A 22,727-nucleotide genomic window follows, 5' to 3' on the forward strand; every position below is an offset into this window, starting at 1 on the left:
TTGACTTCAGCTTGATGGCACCTAATTAGTTCAACGTCTCTCTTTTAACAATTACCGGAACTTGGCCTTTGTTGTTCCCAAACGTCATTTTATTAAAATTAATTACAAACTTCCTCGGTAGTAAGTAGTCCAACACTAATATGCATTCGTCTTCAATGTCAGCCAAGTATACTTTGTGTCTGTCCTTTATGCCCATGAGCTCAATAGTTACCCACACTGGTCCCCATAACCTTGCAGAATGTCCTGTCACACCATAAAGCTTCTCTATGGCTTCTGGTACTCCTTCGTGATCTAACACCTTGATGCTCACAAGGGTTTGCTGAGACACAAAATCTATGACAAAGTTGCACCTTTGGCCATCCAGCTTTCCTGTCACATAGACACTGTGTGTGCTTGGCATTCTACACCTAGCTGTTGGGACTTTCATGATGGAGGTTGGTGAGTGTCCCTAACACCAACCACTACTGGTCTCCTTGAGGCTGACTTATTGGTAATATTCTTCTTACACTGGCTCTTCATATGTCTGTGCTTTCCACAGTTCCAACAACCTTTCTGGATAGCAGCCTTTCCTGTCATGGCATCTTCCCTGTGTTGAAGTTTCCAGCATTGAGCTCTCTTGTGCCCAGGTTTGTTACAGTGCCAGCAAAGTCCCTCAAACCTCTCTGAAAGCTGTCCTTTTCTGGCCTTGAGCCTTCAGGAGCCTTCTAGATACTCATTACATGTTACCAGTGTCAGGTGACTTCCGCTGTCATAACATTATTAATTAGCTTCTCTGACCTACCTTTCCCTACATCATTAGCCTCTACATGCACCACAAAAACTGCACTTCTGCTAGCCTTCTTTATTATATCTCCTGCTTTGTCAGTTATATCCTCCACCAGTGCCCCTGGGTAGCTTAATCTAATTCTTCCCTCCATATATATCCCACAGACTATTCTCTCCACATGCCTTGCCAAGGAACCACCTTCAACTACAACCTCTTTATCATCCACATCCTTCTCTGACCCTTTTGTTTTCCTTCCCTCCAGTACTTCCTCATCTGCAAAAGCCAAGGGCTGAAATCTGTTGCTCAACAGAATAGACTCATTATAAATAAATTCACTACTTTTTACTGTAATAGTACTCTTTCTAACTTTTTTGAAAGTAATAAGATTTGTACTTGTGAAAATAGTTTTGAGGGACTGGCAAATCTACTAATACGTGAACAGTTCAGGAGCATGTGTTCAACAGATATGTCACTGTTCTGAAAGGAGAGACCACCAAAAGACGTGGAGGAGATGATCAAGGTGGCAGAACAGTATATGGAAGCCCATGGAGGGAGTATAATGGGCAAGTTGAAGAATTCCAGTTAATGTCAAAACTGATGTTTGATGGTTGACCAGGAGCAGGAGTCTACCAAAGGTGACAGGAAGTTAACAGACAGAAGATAGAAATAATGCTATATTTGTTATAGAATAGGGCACATTGCAAAGGAGTGCAAGTTCATCACCAACAACAGAAACCTCAACATAAAGCAAATGGAACTATTTTCAATGATGATGTTGGCAAGAAACAAGAAAAAAAATGACTGTCACCATGGATGCTACAGCCAGAATAAACAGAATCCAGACAACTCATCAGATTCAGCACAAGAAGGATGTGCCATTTCCATGATTGATCAGCGCATGACTAATGGTTGGCTGAAGTGAGAAAATGGATCAACAGTGCCAGTAGTGATTGGAGCAAGTTACAAATATCAAGAGGTGCCAACAAATCATAATATGCCCATATGTGAAGGCTATGTTGGGGTCAAGAACGTGAAGGTTCTACAAGACACTGGGTGCAGTAATGCAGCACTGAGAACCTGTCTAGTATGTGATGACCAAATGACTAGATGACAGGCAAGGTACACCTGTGTGTGCTAAAATATAGGTGGATACTCCATACTATGTAGGAGACCTTGAGGCCATGTGTATGAAGGCACCAATATACGACTTGGTGATTGGAAACATACCAGGTTGTAGAAACATTGAGGAACTAGACAGAAAGAAGACTGATGTGGCATCTGCAGTCACCACAAGAGCTCAAGGGAAGAAGAGCAAGAAGGATGTGAAACCTCTTAAAGTCTCCAAAAGTGACATCCTGAATGTAGATTCATGGAAGCTGAAGGAAGTGCAGAAGAAAAACCCTTCTCTGCAAAAACTTTGGGAGAGTGCCCAAGAGAAAGTCGAGCACAAGACAAAGAGGAAAGAGACTGACAAAACAGAGTACTAGAAAGGAGTATTGAGCTGGACCTATCAAAGTATTTCTACTGGGGGAAGCAAACCCAAAGACAGTCAGAAACACTTCTATAACAAGAAGGCCAAGGGTCGACATTTCAAGGTCGGACAGAAGGTCTTAGTTCTACTACCCACAGCCAACAACAAATGTACCTGGCAGTGGAAAGGACCATTTGAAGTACAGGAAGTTCTCAACAGAATGCACTATAAGGTGAAAGTGGATGGGATAACCAAGGTCTACCATGCCAATCTGTTGAAGGGGTGCTTCAAAAGAGAAGAAGACCTTAAAAGTGCAGCTACTGATGTACATGTGGACATGGCAGGTGTGGCTGTCACAGAAACAGAATATGAAGACAGTAACTCGTCATAGGATATAATAATCTACTAGGCCTAATACCACTGGGTGGAGATGGGATGTACAAGGACATCAACATAAGTGAAGGACTGACTGGTAAAAAGAAGAAAGAGGTACGAGACCTACTGTGCCAGCATACAGATAGATTAGGAAAGACAGATCTCAGGAAACACAAGATCAAGACAAAGGATCCTGTCAAGGTGAAGACCTACTGGAGGTTCTACAAGAGAAGAGACCAACAAAGGAACTGCAAATGTTGGAGAAGACTTAGTATATAGACTAAGAACAGTCTTTGTATATAGTGTAGAAAAAATATTGTAAATATTTTTCTTGAAGAGAGGCTTATTGTTGGATATAAAAGACTGTTTAGTGTAAATGCTATTATTTAGTTTATTTTGTGACTTAATATTTAATGATCATTTAGTTTCATGACAGCAGCGTGGAAGATTGATTGTTTTAAAAGTGTTAGTTATAACAAATTTTTGTTATGTAACTCTGTACGAGTCATAAGTTGTGTTTGCATTTACATTGTTGTCAAGGCTTTATTAATATTGTTGATGTCACGTTACTCGATTCTTCAGTATTTTTCTCATTACCTTAACTGATTGTTATTAAATCAGCACCAGTTGTGCACTTTACAGAAAGTTCCAGGCCTCAGTGAATAAGATATTTATATAGGTGGCTCCAGGGTACAAGTCAAGAAGGGGAGAACTAAAGAAGTAGGGAAAAAGTCAAGTAAAGTTCAGTCAGTAAAAAGTTAGAAAACGTGAAATTAGCCAGCGTGTGAGTGATTAACCATAATGGGTGATATTTTAAAGTGAGTTCACAGTTTAATACAGATAAGGAGAATAATTTGCCTTGTCAAAGGGTGTTCTAAAGTAATTGAACTCATCTGTGAGGGCTTTGACAAAAAAAAGGAGAATTATTTAGAGTTTTAGATAAAACTGTGATATCCTATAGTATAAAGAATTTTTGTACATACATTTGACTTATTTTGAACATATTATTTTAAAACAAGTGGATTGTGTGATGCCTGTTTATTGTTCAAATTTTTCACAGACAAGTCACAAACACCTACTGTAGAAGAATCTCAGCCCACTCATATACATAAAACCCTGACAGTATTCTAGTTGTTTTATTTTAATACATTGTTTCTGTTTAACCTTGGTTGTAGTGGCATTTTGTTTAAACCATTATAACTTCTTTCAAAACAACATTCCCAAATGTTTAAAGCATGGCACAGCTTTAAAGTTTTACACTATAACAAACAGATTAATATGGAACCTTTTATATGTAATTGTTTTCCATTATAATGAATGCATTTTTGTTTTATTCACTTGAAAAGATCTCCCATAAGTATTAAATAAAGTTTTGTTAACAATTACCTATTCAATATAAACTATAAGAAAATAATTGAGCTAAGTTACCTCTGGTCTTCCAGCCACACCTTGAAGATCAATGTTCAGAGAAAAATATAAAATAACTATGCTAAAATGAAAGAACTTAATTAAAAAAAAATGCCATTTTTCAAACAATATGTTTATTGATCACTGTTTGGAAATAATAAATCAAGGAATATCTGTGTTAAGATATTAATATGTTATACAAAGAAATATTTTACAGATAGATACCACAATGTTTGTTTCAAAACACTGCATTTTAAAAACTATTGTATGTTGATTATCCTTATAACTTCAAAAGAGTTTGAGAGTTTACATATGGACCCACATTCACATTCCAAAAACCAAATTAACAACCATAAAACCTACCACTAGGAGTTGTCCCTGCAAGTTTAGCAGAATGACCCAGTCTGACTATCCAGTCAATAACTTCAGTCTGTTTTTTCAGCTTATCAAGAGATAATTCACGTGTGTTCTTCAGAGGTCCAAATGATCCTAAATTCTTCAAAACAAGTTGATACTTGTGTATATATAGTCCACTGTATACATTTGTCATTCTTTAAAAAAGTTAAATTAAAATAAAAGTTTAAAAGAAAAATGATAAATCTAGATTTACAGATACCTGTATGTTTGATAGGAGTTAAGCCACTTCCATGTTTCTCAATAAGTAATGTTTTTTTACACACTACGAGTTATAAAAACAAAACTCTTCCACATCAGTCACTATTAAACAACCTTGATGACAAAGTAAAAACTATCACATTTTATTAGCCCAATTTATATAATGTTTAAAAATTCATTATGAGGTTAATTATATCTCAATATAAGTTACAAAGTGAAATGCATTACCACTGGTGTTAAAGAGCTTTAAGACAATTTTTACTATAGAAATCACTACTGAAAGTAATTAAAGCATAATTGAAGTTTTCCATAGTATGTATAGTACAAAACATAATAATAACTGTTAGTGAATAAGGTTAAAAACAAGTAAAAAATTAATTTGTATGTAAAACAAATGTTAGGTGACTAATGTGGTCTGATATGCAAATATATACTACTGGAGTCCTTTTTCACAAATGCTAAAGTGGTACTACAGATTTTACTTTCCAATAAATGACCAGAAAACACTGTCTATAAGGTGTATAACCCCTGCAGAAACTTGATGCTAGTCATTCATCATGTGACATTCTTATAATGAGTGAATCTATGAATACTTGGAGTAATATGGCCCCGTCCACCATCAGAAATGTTTGCTGTCCTCAATACTGGTTAGAGGTAAATCACCTGCTGCCAAGTGTTTTACAAAGCATATAATAAGTGTTCAGTCAAATTCAAATATAGTAAGTGTGCTGGGCAGTCAATCTACTTGAAATCCTCTTCTTAGAGGGAGTTTATAACCAGTTGAGAACAGTTCTCAATAGGAGAACATTTATATTAATATTGTTTTCCAATATTATATGGAATTCACAGTTTTGTGTCATCTATATATATAAAAGAGGAAGTTTGTTTATTTTGTTTGCTCTAGGAAACCAAATGGTTGAACTTGCAAATTTTAAAATAACTTCATAATAATCAGTTTTTTACAAGAAATTTAACGGTGTTACTTATTTTGTATTTGGTGTAGAATTTATTGACGAAATTGACAATTAATGATTATTGCGCCATCTTTGTAATAAACATACAACAATATATGCACAACAGAAATTAAATGATGAGATGAAAATGTGATATAATGGCGCGTAGAAAAAATAATAATAAAATGGACCTACAATATTCTTGACTGTTTGCAAATAGTAACTATGGAGACGAGGTAACAAAATAAAAATCAAGTCGAGAACAACAACAAATTTTTATAAACAAAAACCTCTCGCCAAGCATTGGCTATTATATTATTTCCCTGTCAATGTTCCCATCTTCATTAAAAGGCATAAGATGACAAAAACAAGATCTTGAAGAGTCTATCTATCTATATATATAAAAGAGGAAGTTTGTTTATTTTGTTCGCAATAGGAAACCAAACGGTTGAACTTACAAATTTTAAAATAACTTCATAATAACCAGTTTTTTTTACAAGAAATTTTATGGTGCTATTTATTTTGTATTTGGTGTAGTATTTAATGACAAAATTGACAATTAATGATTACTGTGCTTTTTTTTGTAATAAACATACAAACATAAGCACGTTTTGCACATAGAAAGCATTATGGCGGGAGACACTCAGACCACCTTGCTGTCAATTCAGTATTTCCAAAAACAGTTTTGTTTAAATAGTGCTAAGTGATTTATTAACTTTGTGAATTGCAAATTATTGTTTAGTGATAGAGGTGATTATGCCACCCAAGAAATGTCCTTTCTATGGAAAGTCTTCTGCCGCTAAAAGAATGCAAGCACAAAGAGCAGCTGAAACAGAAGAAGGATGCAATCAAAGACTTCAAGTATAAGCTGCAAGACAGGCTGCTCAAATACAGAAAGAGAATTTGGAACAATGTAAAGTTAGACTTCGAGCTCAAGCTGAAAGGCAGGCTACTCAAAGACAGCAAGAAACTGTTGAACAGCACAAAGCCAGAGTTCAGTCAGAATCATCAAGGCAAGCTGGATATAGACAACAAGAAACTTCTGAACAACATCAAATCAGACTTCAAGTACAAAAATTAATACAAATAACTTACAAAGAGCAAGAAACAGAAGAGCAACATGATGTACGACTTCAGGCTCAAAAAACAAGACAAGCTCAAACACGATCTAATTTCAAATAAAGCTTTGTTTGATTAAATGCTTTTTTATTTCTCACATCACAGCTTTTGTCTACTTCTGAATAATTTGCTGAAAAAAATACTCATCTATACATTTCAAATCTAAGTTTTCACTGTGCAATGCTGGGTAACTCAGCTAGTAACATATAAAAGCTATTGTGGCCACCAGTACCGAACCCTGGTTGGATCAATATATCCCCACTGCCATGTGCATGTCTCTCCTCCATGAAATTGGGAATATATCTAGTTGCAGCCACTCTCCAAATGAGAACAAATCTTATACCTGGCTGCATTGGATTCATTTGTGAACAGAACATTTACCACTTGTCATTCGATCAATCCACATGTCCTTAAAATCAGTAAAGGTGTGCAGTTTTGCAATTATGGGTGAAAGGAACATACACCATTGGTCATCTGGCACAAATGGCAACCTTAGTGAAACCTGGTTCTGACAGTTTATAGACATCTCATAAGTTGCTGCTCTGAACTATTGAATCAATTGGGAAGATGAGACTCACAGGTTCTTTCAAGCTCATATTTTCAAATAATTATCTTTCCTCAGGGTTATCAAAATAGTCCAACTCTCTGATTAATGTTATTGAGTGATTTAAAAGCAAGTCTACATACTGTTAATCCAGACCTTCATAAATCCTGGGTGCCAGGTCACCATGGCAACTAAAAATTTCACTGTGGTACCTAGTATTTCTGCCATTTTGTTCTTGCATAAGACTGTGCTAAATAGAACTTGAATATAGAACAGTTCTGGTCTCTTGTAAGTCCGGAACTATTTTTGTTTTCTTTGAGTCCTAAGTCAAACTTTCTTTCTAGGATTTTAATAGCAGATTCTGCACTTCTTCATGTTTTTTCAGGAATGAAGTACTGTGGTTGTACAACATGTTAATAATTGCACTCCATTTTGTTTTTCTTCTTTCTCTCATTTAAACCAGTCAGTGTGCGTGTTTGGACTCATATGGAACCAAAGGCAGTTAATTCAGGCAATGCTATCAAGTGGTTTGTGATATCATGTCATCATTAGCATGTACTTGTTGGTGTGAAAGTAAATAAACATACATTGGTGCCTCGATTATCTGTGCAGATCTGGGGAAAGCAAAAAATCATGGATAACAGAAACAGCAGATAACTGAGGGTTTAGTGTATCTCACTAGTTAGCTCATTGTTTAACCTAAATAAAAATTTTCAATATATTTAAGCTCCTTGTTTTAAATTATAATCTTTTTACTGTCATTTAATAACATTATCATGAACAATTATATATGTTTTCACAATCATAATCATGAAAGCCAAGTGTTAGTCGGTCATGCTCGATTTCCCCGCGAAATTTGTGAGTCACATGAGTCCAATTCCACTTTTCCTCCTACAATACATTTTCTTTTCATTGCCCATTCTCATTTTAGTCGAATTTAATCGCTAACATAGGCATAAATAGTTCCTAAATTTCTGTACTTTTTCTGTGTATTCGCACCATATCAACACCTTTGAAAAATAAGCCAAATATGAGCAAAAATCTATGCTTTAGAATTATTATGAAAAATTCTTTATTAAAACAGACTGAAGATACCAATTATCTGTAGGGAAGAGGACAATGCGTATCTCGGCAACACCCCAACATAACCTGAACATGCATCTGTGGTTCAAGAATGCCTGCCGTGCAGCATAGAACAGCAGACAACAACTGAAGTTGAGTGAAATCTTTAAGGAATCTTAATGTGTATTTTGTATACTATGTTTTTAATCACTAGTCAAATAAAATTAACCAACAACAGATATTTTGTATTCTTAAGAGCTAAAAATAAAAGAGGCAAGGCTAGGCTTGAACTGGCTGACTTAAGATTTGAACATACTGCATGTGAAATCCCTGTATATTATGCAACACCTGAACTTTTGCAACAAAAATTAATTTCTCCAAAACATGTAAGTTGTTGTCTGGAATTGTAACGGCACAATTATTTTGAAAAAAATTGGGGGAAAAAAACAAACTGCAAATAATCGAGGATTGCAGACAATGGAGACAAGGATAACTGGGGTATTAGTGTAACCCCCATTTCAGGTACAAACAGGAGTGAAGTTAGGTTAGACACACCTGGCTACTGAGTTTTGGGGCTGGCTCCTAGATCTGAAAATATTTGTAGAGATCTGTGCTAATCAAACTTTAAGAGACATGTAGCCACTTTCCAATTATTTGTTGTACTTAATCATAATCCAGCTGATTTATTGCTTTCCACATCATTAAAATGTACAAGTCTCTATGTTAGTACTCCTTGTATGTTTCACTGTCAATCTAGATTTCTTTCTACAAACTGTTGTTGCCCAAACTGCTTGTTAGAAAAATAAGAACACTGTGTATTTCCTTGATTTCCATATCTATCACTGAAATCTATGAATCAGATAACATGGCTGGCCACCTTACACTTTTTTGCATATATTAACTCAGAGGTGCCATTGGCCTTACTTAACAAAAATATTTCTGCCTTAATTGTTAGAGCTAGTAGTCTTGTCATAACTAAGAGGTTGAGTACATTAAATTAAAATATTTTGAAGTTCATCATGCTATATGTGATGGCAGTGCATCTTCACAACAGTCTTGCAGTATAGATTCCATTATGTAAGGCTCATCATAAGGCTGTAATGTCGAAAGCACATCATACTTTATCTAAAATATGAGAACAAGGGTTTCCCAGCATCGTTTCAATAATCCGATATCAAAAATTCAGAGGTGTTGCATCTGACAACTTGATTGATATGTCTTCGTATGGAATAGCACGAATGCTCATTTCCTTCTCCACTTGCTTGATGTATGCAATGGTTGAACAGGTGGTGTGACTGGAAGCCTTATCTTCTCACATCCATACCTTACTGGGATCATTTTCAGATAAAGATCCTTTTGGATTATGTGGGTTAGTGTTGTCTAGGGTAGATTTTGCTACTTTGAATGTCTAAGAAAAATACCAGATCACTGTTGACTTTCTGGATAGTCCTGTTAACCCAAGTTGATCCATGTTTCTTTGTTTTCTAATGCTATTCAGTACAATGGATAACTCTGCCTTGGAAATTATAAGTCCACAATCTGAACACATATTTATGAATATTCTGCATTGGAAAGGATTGTTAAATACCCTTATCAAAAGTGATCACTTTTTGGTGGCATCACATTAACTATGAAATACCAAGCAATGTCACAGTATAATTTTGATACATTCTGTTCCACAATAACTTTATGTAGGCTGTGGTTGTCACATGACTTGCTGATTTGCATATTAAAAATAATTTTATTATAATATGCTGAACTCTTGTTAAATGTGAGCAAAGGACTAAGCTTAGGCATATTACTATAAATACAGTGTGACAAACAGATTATTTACTACAAAAAATGCATGCAATGGACAAGCACATCTACTGTATTATCATTACTTCAGAATTTCTTTCGTATTTGTTACATTAATTACTTCATCACTATCTTAAAGTACATATGTACAGATACAATTAAAACATTTTGAACAGCATGATGAACTTGTCTGGTGTGCTGATGGCTCATTTCATTCTGTTAACTTCTCAACAACAGCAGAAACTATATCACATGCCATATTTTCTTAATTGTTACATATCGTTTAGCTTTATAACATACTAAACTTTTAAACAAGGCACTGTCTTGGGAAAAACATTTGTTGTGTCACTCATAGCAAACATATAATCAAATAGTGACAGGATATATATTGAAACTATATGCTGTTTTGGTGTAAAAATATTGGTAATACATACAAAAAAAGTTAAAGGATTATTATTCTGTATCTTGTAAATTCAACAAATAAATATATGAAAGTTTTATGTGTATTAACAAGAAACACATTTAAAATTTGAAACTGAACTAAAATGTACCAACATCAATTTAATTTGAGTTTATTGTCACTAACTGTAGCCAACAAATTAATCAAACACAATAAGCCAGTTCCATCCCATGCTTGTATTACATTTGAATATTATAAATCATGAAATATTGGAAGTTTTAGGATTCAAGTGACTTTTTTCCCTTCTGAACATTAATTATGAACACTGAATTATCATAATAAAATAATTTAGAAGCAGCCATACATTTAAAACTTTAACTACAAATTATTAATGTTTTAGAATCAAGTTAACAAATGTTTTGGGACCAAATATTATGTGAACACTGTATGTCAATATGCATAAGGAGCTCATCAAAATAGCTGTTTTAAAACAAGTTGTTTGATAAGAACACTCACTTCAATTAACATTTGGCACTGCTTTAAACTTTCTGTTATTGCAAGATCTAACTGTTTATAACCAGATGTAAATTTTGGTGCATCGCTGCTTTCACAACCCTTATCTTGTGTTCCATCTTTTTTCTTCTTCTCTTTACCATCATCTTCAGTTGTAATCCTAAGGTTACATGGATACCAATAGTTACAAAAAATACTGATGTATAAGACACATGTTAGATATAATCAGCTAAGTAGAAAAAATCTCAACACAGCACACACACACATATATATAAATGTATATAAATATGTACCTTAATTTGTTGATAAAAAAAGGTAATTTAACAAAGAATTACAAACACTTTTTGATAATTTTACTATGTAATTTGATTTATGTAATATTATTTAATTGGAATTAAAAATAATATTTTGTTTAATTATACTTATCATATTACATTTTTTAACACTAGATTTTTTATTCAACTCTTGTGGTTTTTCAAGAAGAATAAGAAGGGTATATAATAGCAGTTCAACCACATTATGTCCACCATATATATTGCCAATGACACTCTTTGTTAAAATGATCGACTTACAGCAAATAAATGTACACACAAAACAAAACAAATACAAAGATACATAAAGGAAAAAAAAATGAAAATAGCATGCACTAATAAATTCTAAATAAATATTAAAATATAAAGGACATTCTTAGTGTTATATTAAAGGGCATGTAATATTATATGGTATAACCAGTTGAAAAAGCATGAAGAATTAAAAAAACAACAAAAAACTTGTTATATTATAGACACAATCACTGTTGTAGTGGTTACAATAATAATTGTTATGGTATTATTTCTAAACTGGTAGAGCATGATTATAATTATTTATACTTGCCTCAGATATTAGTGTTAGGCCTATTATATTTTTTGACATTATATTCTTTATTTAGTTCCTTAGGGTTTTCCAAGAAGAAAAAGAGTGAACAATAAATTTTCAACTATGCTATGTCTGCCATGTCCTTTTGTTTCCTAAAAAACTGTTTAAAAATTAAATGGAAAACCTATATAAAACCTTTGAATATTCTAAGTAATATGAAACAAGTGCAAAAGTAGAGTAATGAAGAACAAATATAAAGTGATTTTACTAGTTTAAGGAAAGTTTAGCTTAAGGAAATTTTTACTATACCATCAACTGGGTAAGGGGCAGGCTGGAAATAACTTTTATACCTAACAGGTTTCATGGGCTGTTGAAATGTTACACTTTTATTTAAATTGAGAATTTTTTTTTTGTAGACAAAGCAACAACTTGAGTTTATTTTTGATTTTTATAATATTTTGAAAATATTATAACTATATAAGATCACTAAATTAAGAAAACATAAACTAATTTAAGCAGTGAATTTATATCTTAAATGTTAAAGAGCATAAATGCTTAGAATAACCAATTATGGAATGTATTAATTAAGGATTTAAACTCTATATTTTTGGAATGTAACAATAAAAAAGATATCTGAAAGAGAACAAGAGGCAATGTTCACATCAATTATAGAAGACACAATTCAAATACAGAGGATGAATCCATGTACAAGTCAACAAAACCATTTGAGAGCTAGATGCAAAAATAATGAAACATGTGATAAATCTTGTGGAAATGCATGTACAGTCCAACATGCAGTCATCTCAACAGTTTAGAGGGGAGACAGATGAAGAGGTGTCACAAGTTTAAGGTCCAAAACACCCATAGAAGAGAAGAAGTAATTAAGGAATGCTAGGTACAATATTAAAGCAACACACCAAGAGTCAGTCCCACAACCCAGTGAAATGTCACAAAGGGCTTTCACCATTCTAACTATATGGTAATGTTATCAAAAATAGAAAGAGATAACTAATGTGCAATTGGATTTATAATATCTTAAAAGACATGACAAGTTCAATGACTAATAGAATGTTTAAAACAAGTGATCAAAAATATGAAACCAGCTTTTTGGAGTGAGCTCCTACAGGGAGGAAATCACTAACAGCTTTTTTTGGAGTGAGTTCCTACAGGGAGGAAATCACTACTTCAACTCTGTCAAATTAAACATAGTTTTCCAGTCTCTTGTCTTATCAGAAATGACAAGCATATATAAATCTAATCATGAAGGTAAGTCCCCTGTAAAATCTCCTGGTCAAACAAAGTCCAACAAGGATATTGGACAGAAAAGAAAGAATAGATTAATGAACATCTGAAACATAAAGAATGGTCAACAAAGCAGAGGAAAGATACATCCAGATACCAAAATCTAGAAGATTCAAGGATTTAAAGAGAAAAAACAGTTGAAGCCATCTGGCCACAGATTTGTACTTGGAACAAATGCAACAAGATCTACTGGGAGCTAACTGATTAGTTGGAGCAAAAGGAGAGAAAAGTGTCTAATGAGTTCAAGAGGAATAACCCCAAATTACACAAGCTGCTGCCTGATGCAAAACACATGGACAAGAAGGTTTTTGAAAGGTTCAAGTGTGATGAGATTAACCTATTCTACTAGAAACAAAATGTGAAGGAAAAGTATGCATTGAAAAATGATTGTAATAGAATTTAGCTTGAGAATCAAGTAGGAAAAGAATATCAACATGCAAAAAAAAATTAGTTTCACCAAATATGAGCCATAGATAAATTCTGCAGGTAAGACATAGGAAAATGAAATAGAGAAACCAGAAACATCTCTTGAGCCAAATGTTTGCAGTAACAAATGAATCAAGAGACAAATACAGCTGGTACTCAGAAAAAATTCTCAGGATGATGAAAATGTCCCTGAAAACAACTGAGTCACAACATAGGCAAAAAGGGATAAGCAAAAGTAAAGAACATCAGATCAGAAAACAAAGAAAATTTAAAAAGAGAAAGTTATTTTCTGTTCAGATTGAGTAAAATGGTCAAAGAGAAAAACATCCTCATAGAATCAAGTAGTCATGTTGTTGATTTTGTGTCAAAAAGAAAAGAGTGAAGAAATTTCATGAGCTTGGCAGCTAAACAATGTCAGAAAAAAGGGAAGTTCCAAATAAAATAAGAGGTTCTTGATGAAGCAAAAAAGTGGTAGCTGAAGGAACACAGGAGATTACAAATTTAAAAGCATTCTGTTAACTGAGTAATGTCAGCCAGCAAAATGGGAAAAGTACTGGGCTGAAAAAAAAAAAGGCAGAAAAACTGGATTTCATGAAGTTGACCTGTGTCTTGTAAGAAAATAGCAATGCACTTGTTCTATCACAAAAATTATACATCTGCATATGTATTTGGGTGCACTGGTGTCCAACAGATAAATTTAAATGTTTGCAAATTCAAATTTCAGAAATGTTATGCTGATAATAAATAAAACAACGGACAACAGACAAGGGATCAAGAATTATATTATACCACACTCTCAAACTAAACAAAGGGTCTAAGGACAGTAAACCACAATTCCAAGCTTTGTATATCACCAGCTATTCTAAAGAACATATACATGGGTGGAAAGCCCCAACTCATACCAATTTGTTCAAGTATCTCTCTCACCCCTTGAGATGGGCTCTCTCTAAGGGAGTGGACACTGGCATAGGGACAAAGTGGTACAAGCTTCTAACCATTGTTATATGTAACCATTACCAAAGTAAAAGGATCAACACTTGTTTACAACCTTTTGACGTAGGGTTAACAAGAATGTTATAATTACATGCAGAATACTGCACATAAATTTAGAAAGACTATCTGAATATATCTTGTTACTGATATATTCAAAATGAATTAGGAAAGGATGAGATTAGTTGTTATTTCAGTTACCATGCATGACTCAGTTAAGAGGCAGAGAAGCAAGAAATGAGATCAATGACATATAGTGATGATACAGGAATGACAGGGAAAAATGTGCAAAATAAAAAACATTGTAAATTAACACCCAAAAAAAAAGTATTACAAAAGATCTGGTGAGAATCAAAGTAAATGATTAGGCATTTTTTTGTGGCTGAAAAAACTACACAAACAGCAAATAATGCATGAAGGCCAATATAATTGTAGTTTATAAAAGTTTGATACCAAATATAGACAACTTGATGAACAGATTGTTGAAGAAAAATTTCCTATCAGATAAAAGAAGTCTGGTAAATATCCTTCTTTAGAAGAATGGTAAAAGTGTTGTACATGTATGCAGTTTTCTGAACTAAAAAAAAAGTAAACTGCTGGATGAGTCCTAAAAATCTGCTAAAACCCACTAGTAGTGCACTAGGTTTAATAACAACTAATAAAAAAGTCCTTTTGGTTGAAAATAACTGATAATATTAAAAATATTCTACTTTTGACATGATAGCAAGTAAAAGCAAAAATATATTGACAATATAATAATATTCACTGACAGTCTACAATGCACTTGGTTGCTAACTGCACACTGTTCAATCAACAGCACAGGTTATAGACAGTAAATGGAACTACTACCATCTTTTGGCATTTCAAACTCTTGCTGCCATTTCAGAAGCTGAGAAATATAGCGTGAATACAGCAATTGTATAATGTTCAGTAAAACCTTACTAGCCACTATCTCCAACTCTTGCTCTTAAGGATTTTAAATTGGCTTAAAATATTTCTGAATTTCTACTCAATGCAAGATACAAGATTAATTCACCAGGTGACATGGTAAGTCTGGTAGATCTAGCAGAAAATATGCTAATGTAACAACATAAGTTATATGTTGTTTACTGTCCAACTAGTGTTAGAGTAATAGATTTATTTTTTGATATGAATACACTGTGTTTGTACTTTTGTAAGTATATCTAATTTATGGTTGCATTAATTAGGGTATTGTGCTTGTATGTTAAAAATCTTCCTTTAGTATGTATTAATAATGGTAATAATGAAAAAGAAAAAACATGAACAGCTACTTACATTTCCTTTTTGTTCCTTTGTTGCTGACCATCATCAATTGAGTCAAGAAAGTCGAAACTTTTAAGGGTGTTCCTCACAGAAATATCACTAGCATCCGTTGAATCTAATTTACTTTCATTCTGATTTTTCTACAGAAAAAGTATGAACAACAACAAAAAACAACACATAACAGTAGATATAAATTATGAGTTATATATTTTTATTGAAAAATTATGTAATTACACAACCTCTGAAGAGATAAATTCTAAAATACTTATTGTTTAGAGAAATATTGGATGGTATTATTTCTCAATAAAGGAGCTATTCTGAGAAAACCATGATAGCTCCTGAAAATAAATTTTGATATATTGATTAATATTAAAATGAAATCAACACAATTAACTTACACTTTTTCCCAATTGACACTTTAAACATCTACCAGTTTCAAGGATGAAAGACTGATATTGTTATTGTTGATTGAAATTTCAGTGGAATACTCACCACAAGTATTTGCTCCAATTTTGTAACATTCTCTTTCAACCCATCCAGCTCCTCATACTGGCCTTGAATGTCTTCTAGGGTGGAACACAAGTCATGCAACAAGCACTGGAGAGCCAAGTTGCTATGGGACATTTCTGAAGACATACTTTCTTTATCTCTTATGCTCTGTACAAATATATTATCAAACTTTCTACATGACCATCTCTGTGATGTATTTGCCTCAATTTTCTCCAAATTTGGGCTTTCAGGTTTCATTTGGTCAAAATTGTAAGATAGTAAAGTTGTTTCATTTTCTCCAGCTTTTTTTGTTTTAACTGTTTGAAAGTGGTCATTGGAAACATAAGACGATAACTGAGGTGACAAGTTCTTATTTTTCGTATCTACATCATCAGAAAACACTTCTGATAGTTTGGTTGGTTTTTTTGATCTCACACTGGGTTTAGGAGACTGAAATTAGATTATCAAGGTATTAGGAATGTTACCAATATCAGGTTTAAATACATTTTTGAACATTGGGATTATTTGATTAAAATAAAAATGATCAAATAACATAGCTAATATTAATAGAATATAATCACTGCAAATATTCTATAAACAATGTAGAGAAATCAGCACTCCACAATACTTTTCTCAAACAATAAAAATAAAAAACAATAAGTTACTTATTTATAAAGAAGTTTGTATTACTTTAATCTATTTCAATCATTGTAAAAGAAAGAGATCTGATGACAGTTACATGTAATTTTGTTGAAAGTATGATAAAAAATTAACAAAATTATATATTTTTCCTTTATCTCACCTTAAAGAATATAATTCAAACATGGAAATTTACCAGAATACAATAGTGTTTAAAAATATTTTGAATATTCAGTTAAAGGTAAAATTTCAATGGGACATAATAAAATTTGGTGAAACATGTAACATCACACTAGAAGATATGAACTGAAAAAGTCAGCATTCCAACTTAAATACTTAGGGTTTACCTTAATAATCTAATAAATTTCAACAGCCTTCTACGTACATGTACTGAATTTATTTTGGAAGATATTGTGTTCTTTGATGCAGATTGTAGAGATGATGTGTCATCTGAAAGAGAGTCTTGGGGTTGAATTCTTTTCTTGAAAGACGTGTCTAGAACAGCCATAAAGAAAGGGGATAGGGGCAACTGTTCATTTGATGTCTGTTTAGCATGATGGAAAGGACTGTAACAAAGAATAACAAATGTAGATTAAAATATTTTATGTATAATGACAGAGGCAGTTTACCTGATGTTGAAAAGTTTAGGACTGCAAAAAAATAGAATGCTTATCATAGGTAGGTTTAAAACATTTTATTAATTCATTTTCATAGATAGAGATTTCATACACTATCAATGACAGAGATGTACACAGGGTTAGTAGCATTTTACAAAAAATGATTCACATATGTTAATGCACAGATTTGACAGAAGATATGAGCTCTGTATCAGAAGCAATATGTTTACATGTAGTGCTCACACACACAGGTGAGTATATTATATTAAAATGATTTTGGAGCCTCACCATGTCATTACAGTTCATGTTGCTTCATCTGATTATGCTCTACCTGACGAGTGTGCATCTCCACAAGAGTCCTGAAACGTAGTTTCTATTGCTGTCATGTCAAAAACATCTCCTTCTCTCTGCATGCTTTCCAACAGCCTGATAGCACAAAAACACATAGGTGCTGCATTTGGCAACTTGATCATAGTGACTCCATATAGAATATCATGAGAACCTATTTCATTCTCTAGCTGCTTGATGTATGCAAAGATTGAACTAAGATATTGTGGAAGCAACATTGTTTTTACATATGGAGATCCTTCTTGATCGCATTGCATATTATTGCCTGGGACATGTGGATGGTTTTTGCCACTGACCTTTGTGTACATGGCTTTTTATCTGTTACAAAATATTGCACCTTGATTGTCATAGATTAGATATGATTTGTTGTAAGTCTCTCTCTCTGGATGGACCTGGTTACATGTCCCAAGTTGAACAATATTTTTTTTTTTTCCAATACTATTAAGTATAAGGAATATTGCCATCATAAAAATTCTAAATTTTCAATCTGAATACATCTTTATGAATACAAATCTTTCCCAAAAGCAATCAATTTTCAACCACATTGCACTACCTATGAAATGCCAAACAATATCAAAATGTAGTTCTGATACATTCTGTTCCACCACAACTTTATATTAGTTATGGTTGTCATGTGATTAGCTGATTTACATATTCAAAGTCATTTTGATGAAATGTACTCACTCCTCTGTATTTGGTCCATGGCAAATTTATAAATGGAAGAATATCTCACAAACCTTTCTAAGAAAGGATATTTGTTTAGCAAGATTGTTAAATGGTCACAACGTTGTTCTCTATGACAGTAGAAAATACATACAGCAGAACATTTAGGACAGAAACAGGCTTCAAAGTAAACTCCAAGCCAATTCAGAGCATACAGTGCCTTGCAAAAGTATTCATCCCTTACCAATAATGTCACATTCTGATGAAATACAAACTATATAAACAATTTGTTTAATGAAATTCTTTTCATGCAGAACTCTAATGATTAAACTTAAAACTGTTATGTGTGAAAGAGATTGAATGTCAGCAAAACCTGCAAAGAAAATATTTAAATTGGAATTTGCTGATTGCACCCTAAGTCAGTACTTAGTAGAAGCACATTTGGCAGCAATTACTGCTGTGAGTTTTTTTGGATAGGTCTACCAGCTTTGCACAATGGGATGGTGTAATTTTTGCCCATTCTTCCTGGTAAAATTGCTCTAATTCTGACAAGTTTGTTGTGGTTCGTTGATAGACTGCAATCTTCAAGTCTCACCATAAATTTTCTATTGGATTAAAGTTAGGACTTTGACTGGGCCCATTCCAAGACATTCACTTTCTTCTTTTGAAAACACTCCAATATGGCTTTGGCCTTGTGCTTTGGGTCATTGTCCTTCTGAAATGTAAAATTTCGACCCAGTTTTAGATTCTTGGCTGACTCAATCAGGTTTTCCTCTAGGATTCGCCTGTACTTGCACCACCCATCTTCCCCTCAACTCTAACAAGCTTCCCAGTCCCTGTTGATGAGAAGCATCCTCATAACATGATGCTACCACCATCATGCTTGAAAGTTGGGATGGTGTTGACTGGGTGATGTACTGTATTGAGCTTGCCACCAGACATAACGTTTTGAATTTAGACCAAAAAACTCAATGTTTGTCTCATCTGACCACAAAACATTGTGCCACATGTCTGCAGTATCATTTACACTTATATACAAACTCCATATGAGATTTAAGATTATTCTTTTCCAGTAATGGCTTCTTTCTTGCCACTCGCCCATACAGGTCAGCTTTGTGTAGGGACTGGGATACTGTTGATGTATGAACACTGACTCCCATCTCAGACATGGAACTTTGGAAATCTTTCAAAGTCACTGCTGGCTTCACAGTGGCATCCCTAACTAGTTTTCTGCTTGCCCAACTGCTTAATTTGGAAGGGCAGCCTGATTTGGGTAGCATCTGGGTGTTATGAAACACATTCAACTTTTTAATGATGAAGTTCACCATACTCAAAGTGAAATAGTTAACAACTTTGAAATTTTCTTGTAACCTTCTCCTGATCTGTGTTTCTCTACCACTTTATCCCTGACTTGCTTGGAAAGCTACTTGGTCTTTATGTGAGTTGTAGCTTGAACAGATGCATTTACTTCGAAGTCAAGTTAAACAACTTTGATTACACACAGACAGAGACCATTACACTAATTTTGTAACCTTTGAAACTAATCTTTTGAATCTGAATTGATTTAGGGTTGCTGTAGCAAAGGGGTTGAATACTTATGCAATTGAGGATATTCTAATTTTCTTTGAAAATCTAACTTACTTTTATAATATCAGCATTTCTATAGCTTTCTCAGTTTGGAGTAGATTGTGTAGATTCTACATGTAACGTCCCATATGAAAGTTTCATGATTGCAAGCTCAGATGGCAACAAAATGTGGAAACTTTGCAGGGGGGGGATGACTATTTTTTTAAGGCACTGTAACTCTCACTTGCAATGTGAATGCAATGGTTACAAAAAAAAACCCTTGAGCCAAAAAGTCATTAAAATTGATGAAGACTTTCAAGCCAAAAGCTTACAAGCTATCAGCCACCATAAAATAAATGGCTGTTTTTTTGAAAACTGTAATCAAGAATTACAACAATTACATTTGATGAAAAATTCTCAACACAAAAAAATGTCTTACAGTATATAAATCCATAAAATTGAAATGTTAAACACAATTATGATATTGTTCAACTGAAAAATATATTTTATAGTACATCCATACAACTACAATGTTCTATATAAAAAATATTTTACAATTCATGCAGTTAGAATATTCAACAAAAAATTATGCCTTACAGTTACCATTGGTCCACCATACTATTAGAATGTTTAAACCTGTACAAAATGTACCAAACCTCCATGTAACCAGCATGTTCAATTTGATTGTGCCACTGATGTTGAGATTAACTGTCATTAACTGTGGATTTGCACTAAAGAGATCACTAGCTTCACAGCACTTCTCACCCAAAGGAACAATTTTTCTGAGTCCTTTTAATTCTGCTGTCTAAAACAAAAAAAGAAAAACAAATAATATCTATAATACCTATAAATATAACAGATAAAACATAATTTTTAAGATTTATTTGTACTTGAATATATTTGTAATACCTTTTTTTATTCTCAACTAATTTTAATGAATATTCATTTCACATGTTTAATACAGTGAATTACACATTAGAGCTCTTCCTACTGACAAAACCTTGTTTATTGTCCAGTATTTCATCTTATGGCTTCCTCAAAAACTATATGTAGCATTATTACCACCAATAACAAGAAAAAACAATCATTAGTGCTGTATCACAGCATATTGCCAGTTATAGCAAAAGGAAGCAGTCTCAAATAACTTAGTGTTGTGTTACAACATTTCCCCACTATTTTATAAGTCTTGGACAATAGATAAACAATCCTACCATTCACAGTGGTTTATTTATAACTCCATTACCATCTACATTCTTCAGTTTTCATACCTTGATGTACAAATGTTCACCCAAAAGAGATTTTAAAGTTATTTTGCTATTCTCCCAGGATTGTTGGGCATCCTTGAGAATCTGACATTTGGACTTCCATTTCTGGTGGCCATATCTGATGGTAAGTTCATACACATCTCCAGGACACAGACGAGCAAACCCTTTCAAACCTTTGGTAAAAATATACATGAATGAAATAATAAGATGAAGATTATTTATAAAATTTTGTACAAACAGAAAAAGGCTACTATCTTAATCCTTTCATTAAATAATTTTAGGCTTAAAAATATATTGAATAAAAATTACTTTTAATGGTACACATAACCAAAAAACTGTACCACAATAACAATTCTAATGTTATATGATGAAAAGTATATGCAATTAAAATCAAGATGTTCCTTGTATATGAAAATTAACAACAAAAATATTAACATATTTTTCAATAATTGAAGAATATGCTTATAAAGAATATTTACAAATATTTCATTGTTAATATAAATTATGTTTTAAAAGCTTTCCATGAAGAACTGCATTATATCATTATTCTGTATAAGTAGGAGAAGTGTAGTTTTAACTTACTATTCTAAATGTGGTTTTTATTTGGGAACTCTTGACTGGTACATATTTTTAAAGAAGCTAGTATTCTTGTAAGTTAGAGGCTACCTAATTAAAGTAGAGGCAATAGATAAAGAGGAATGTAAACTTTGAGAAATGGCAGCAAGAGGAGTTTAAGCTTGTACATGCAAGGGATACATGAACTAACAATGACTTTCATGAAGTTATAAAGAGCACTAATAGGGCTAAAAGTAATGGATTTAATTGTAAGGAGCCAATTCTATTGAGCAACAGATTTCAGCCCATGGCTTCTGCTGATGAGGAACTATTGGAAGAGAAGGATATAGATGATAGGAAGGTTATAGTTATAGGTATGTTGCAAATCTGCTTGTTTGTTAATAACAGGTGATTCCTTGACAAGGCATGTAGATAGGATAGTCTGTGGAGTAAATAGGAAGAAAAGATTCAGATTATGCTACCTAGGGGCACAGGTGGAGGATATAACTTACAGAGCAGGAGATAAAATAAAGGGGGCTAGCAGAGATGCAGTTTTAGTAGTGCATGTAGGGGCTAATGATGTAGGGAAAAGTTGGTCAGAGGAGCTAATTAATAAGTACAAGGGGTTGATAAAGGCATTTAAAGAAAAGGCCATAACCTAATTGTCTCAGTGATACTGCCAAGAATTAGTTGTGGAGATGAAATT

General features: G+C 33.3%; 1 protein-coding gene across 1 annotated transcript in view; it reads right to left on the reverse strand.

The window, feature by feature from the left end:
• LOC106469678 (rho family-interacting cell polarization regulator 2-like) overlaps window positions 1–22,727 on the reverse strand; it is a 75,291-nt gene that overhangs the window by 13,165 nt on the left and 39,399 nt on the right. Inside the window, exons 8-14 of the mRNA XM_022398255.1 lie at window positions 21,470–21,639; window positions 20,858–21,006; window positions 17,393–17,573; window positions 16,372–16,818; window positions 15,892–16,019; window positions 11,026–11,182; window positions 4,383–4,515 (exon numbers count right to left, since the gene is read on the reverse strand). Of these exons, the coding sequence (XP_022253963.1) occupies window positions 4,383–4,515; window positions 11,026–11,182; window positions 15,892–16,019; window positions 16,372–16,818; window positions 17,393–17,573; window positions 20,858–21,006; window positions 21,470–21,639 (1,365 nt within the window). The remainder of the gene's footprint in view (window positions 1–4,382; window positions 4,516–11,025; window positions 11,183–15,891; window positions 16,020–16,371; window positions 16,819–17,392; window positions 17,574–20,857; window positions 21,007–21,469; window positions 21,640–22,727) is intronic.

The sequence above is a fragment of the Limulus polyphemus genome, unplaced genomic scaffold (genome assembly GCF_000517525.1).
Source record: "Limulus polyphemus unplaced genomic scaffold, Limulus_polyphemus-2.1.2 Scaffold3609, whole genome shotgun sequence".
NCBI classification, from domain to species: domain Eukaryota; kingdom Metazoa; phylum Arthropoda; class Merostomata; order Xiphosura; family Limulidae; genus Limulus; species Limulus polyphemus.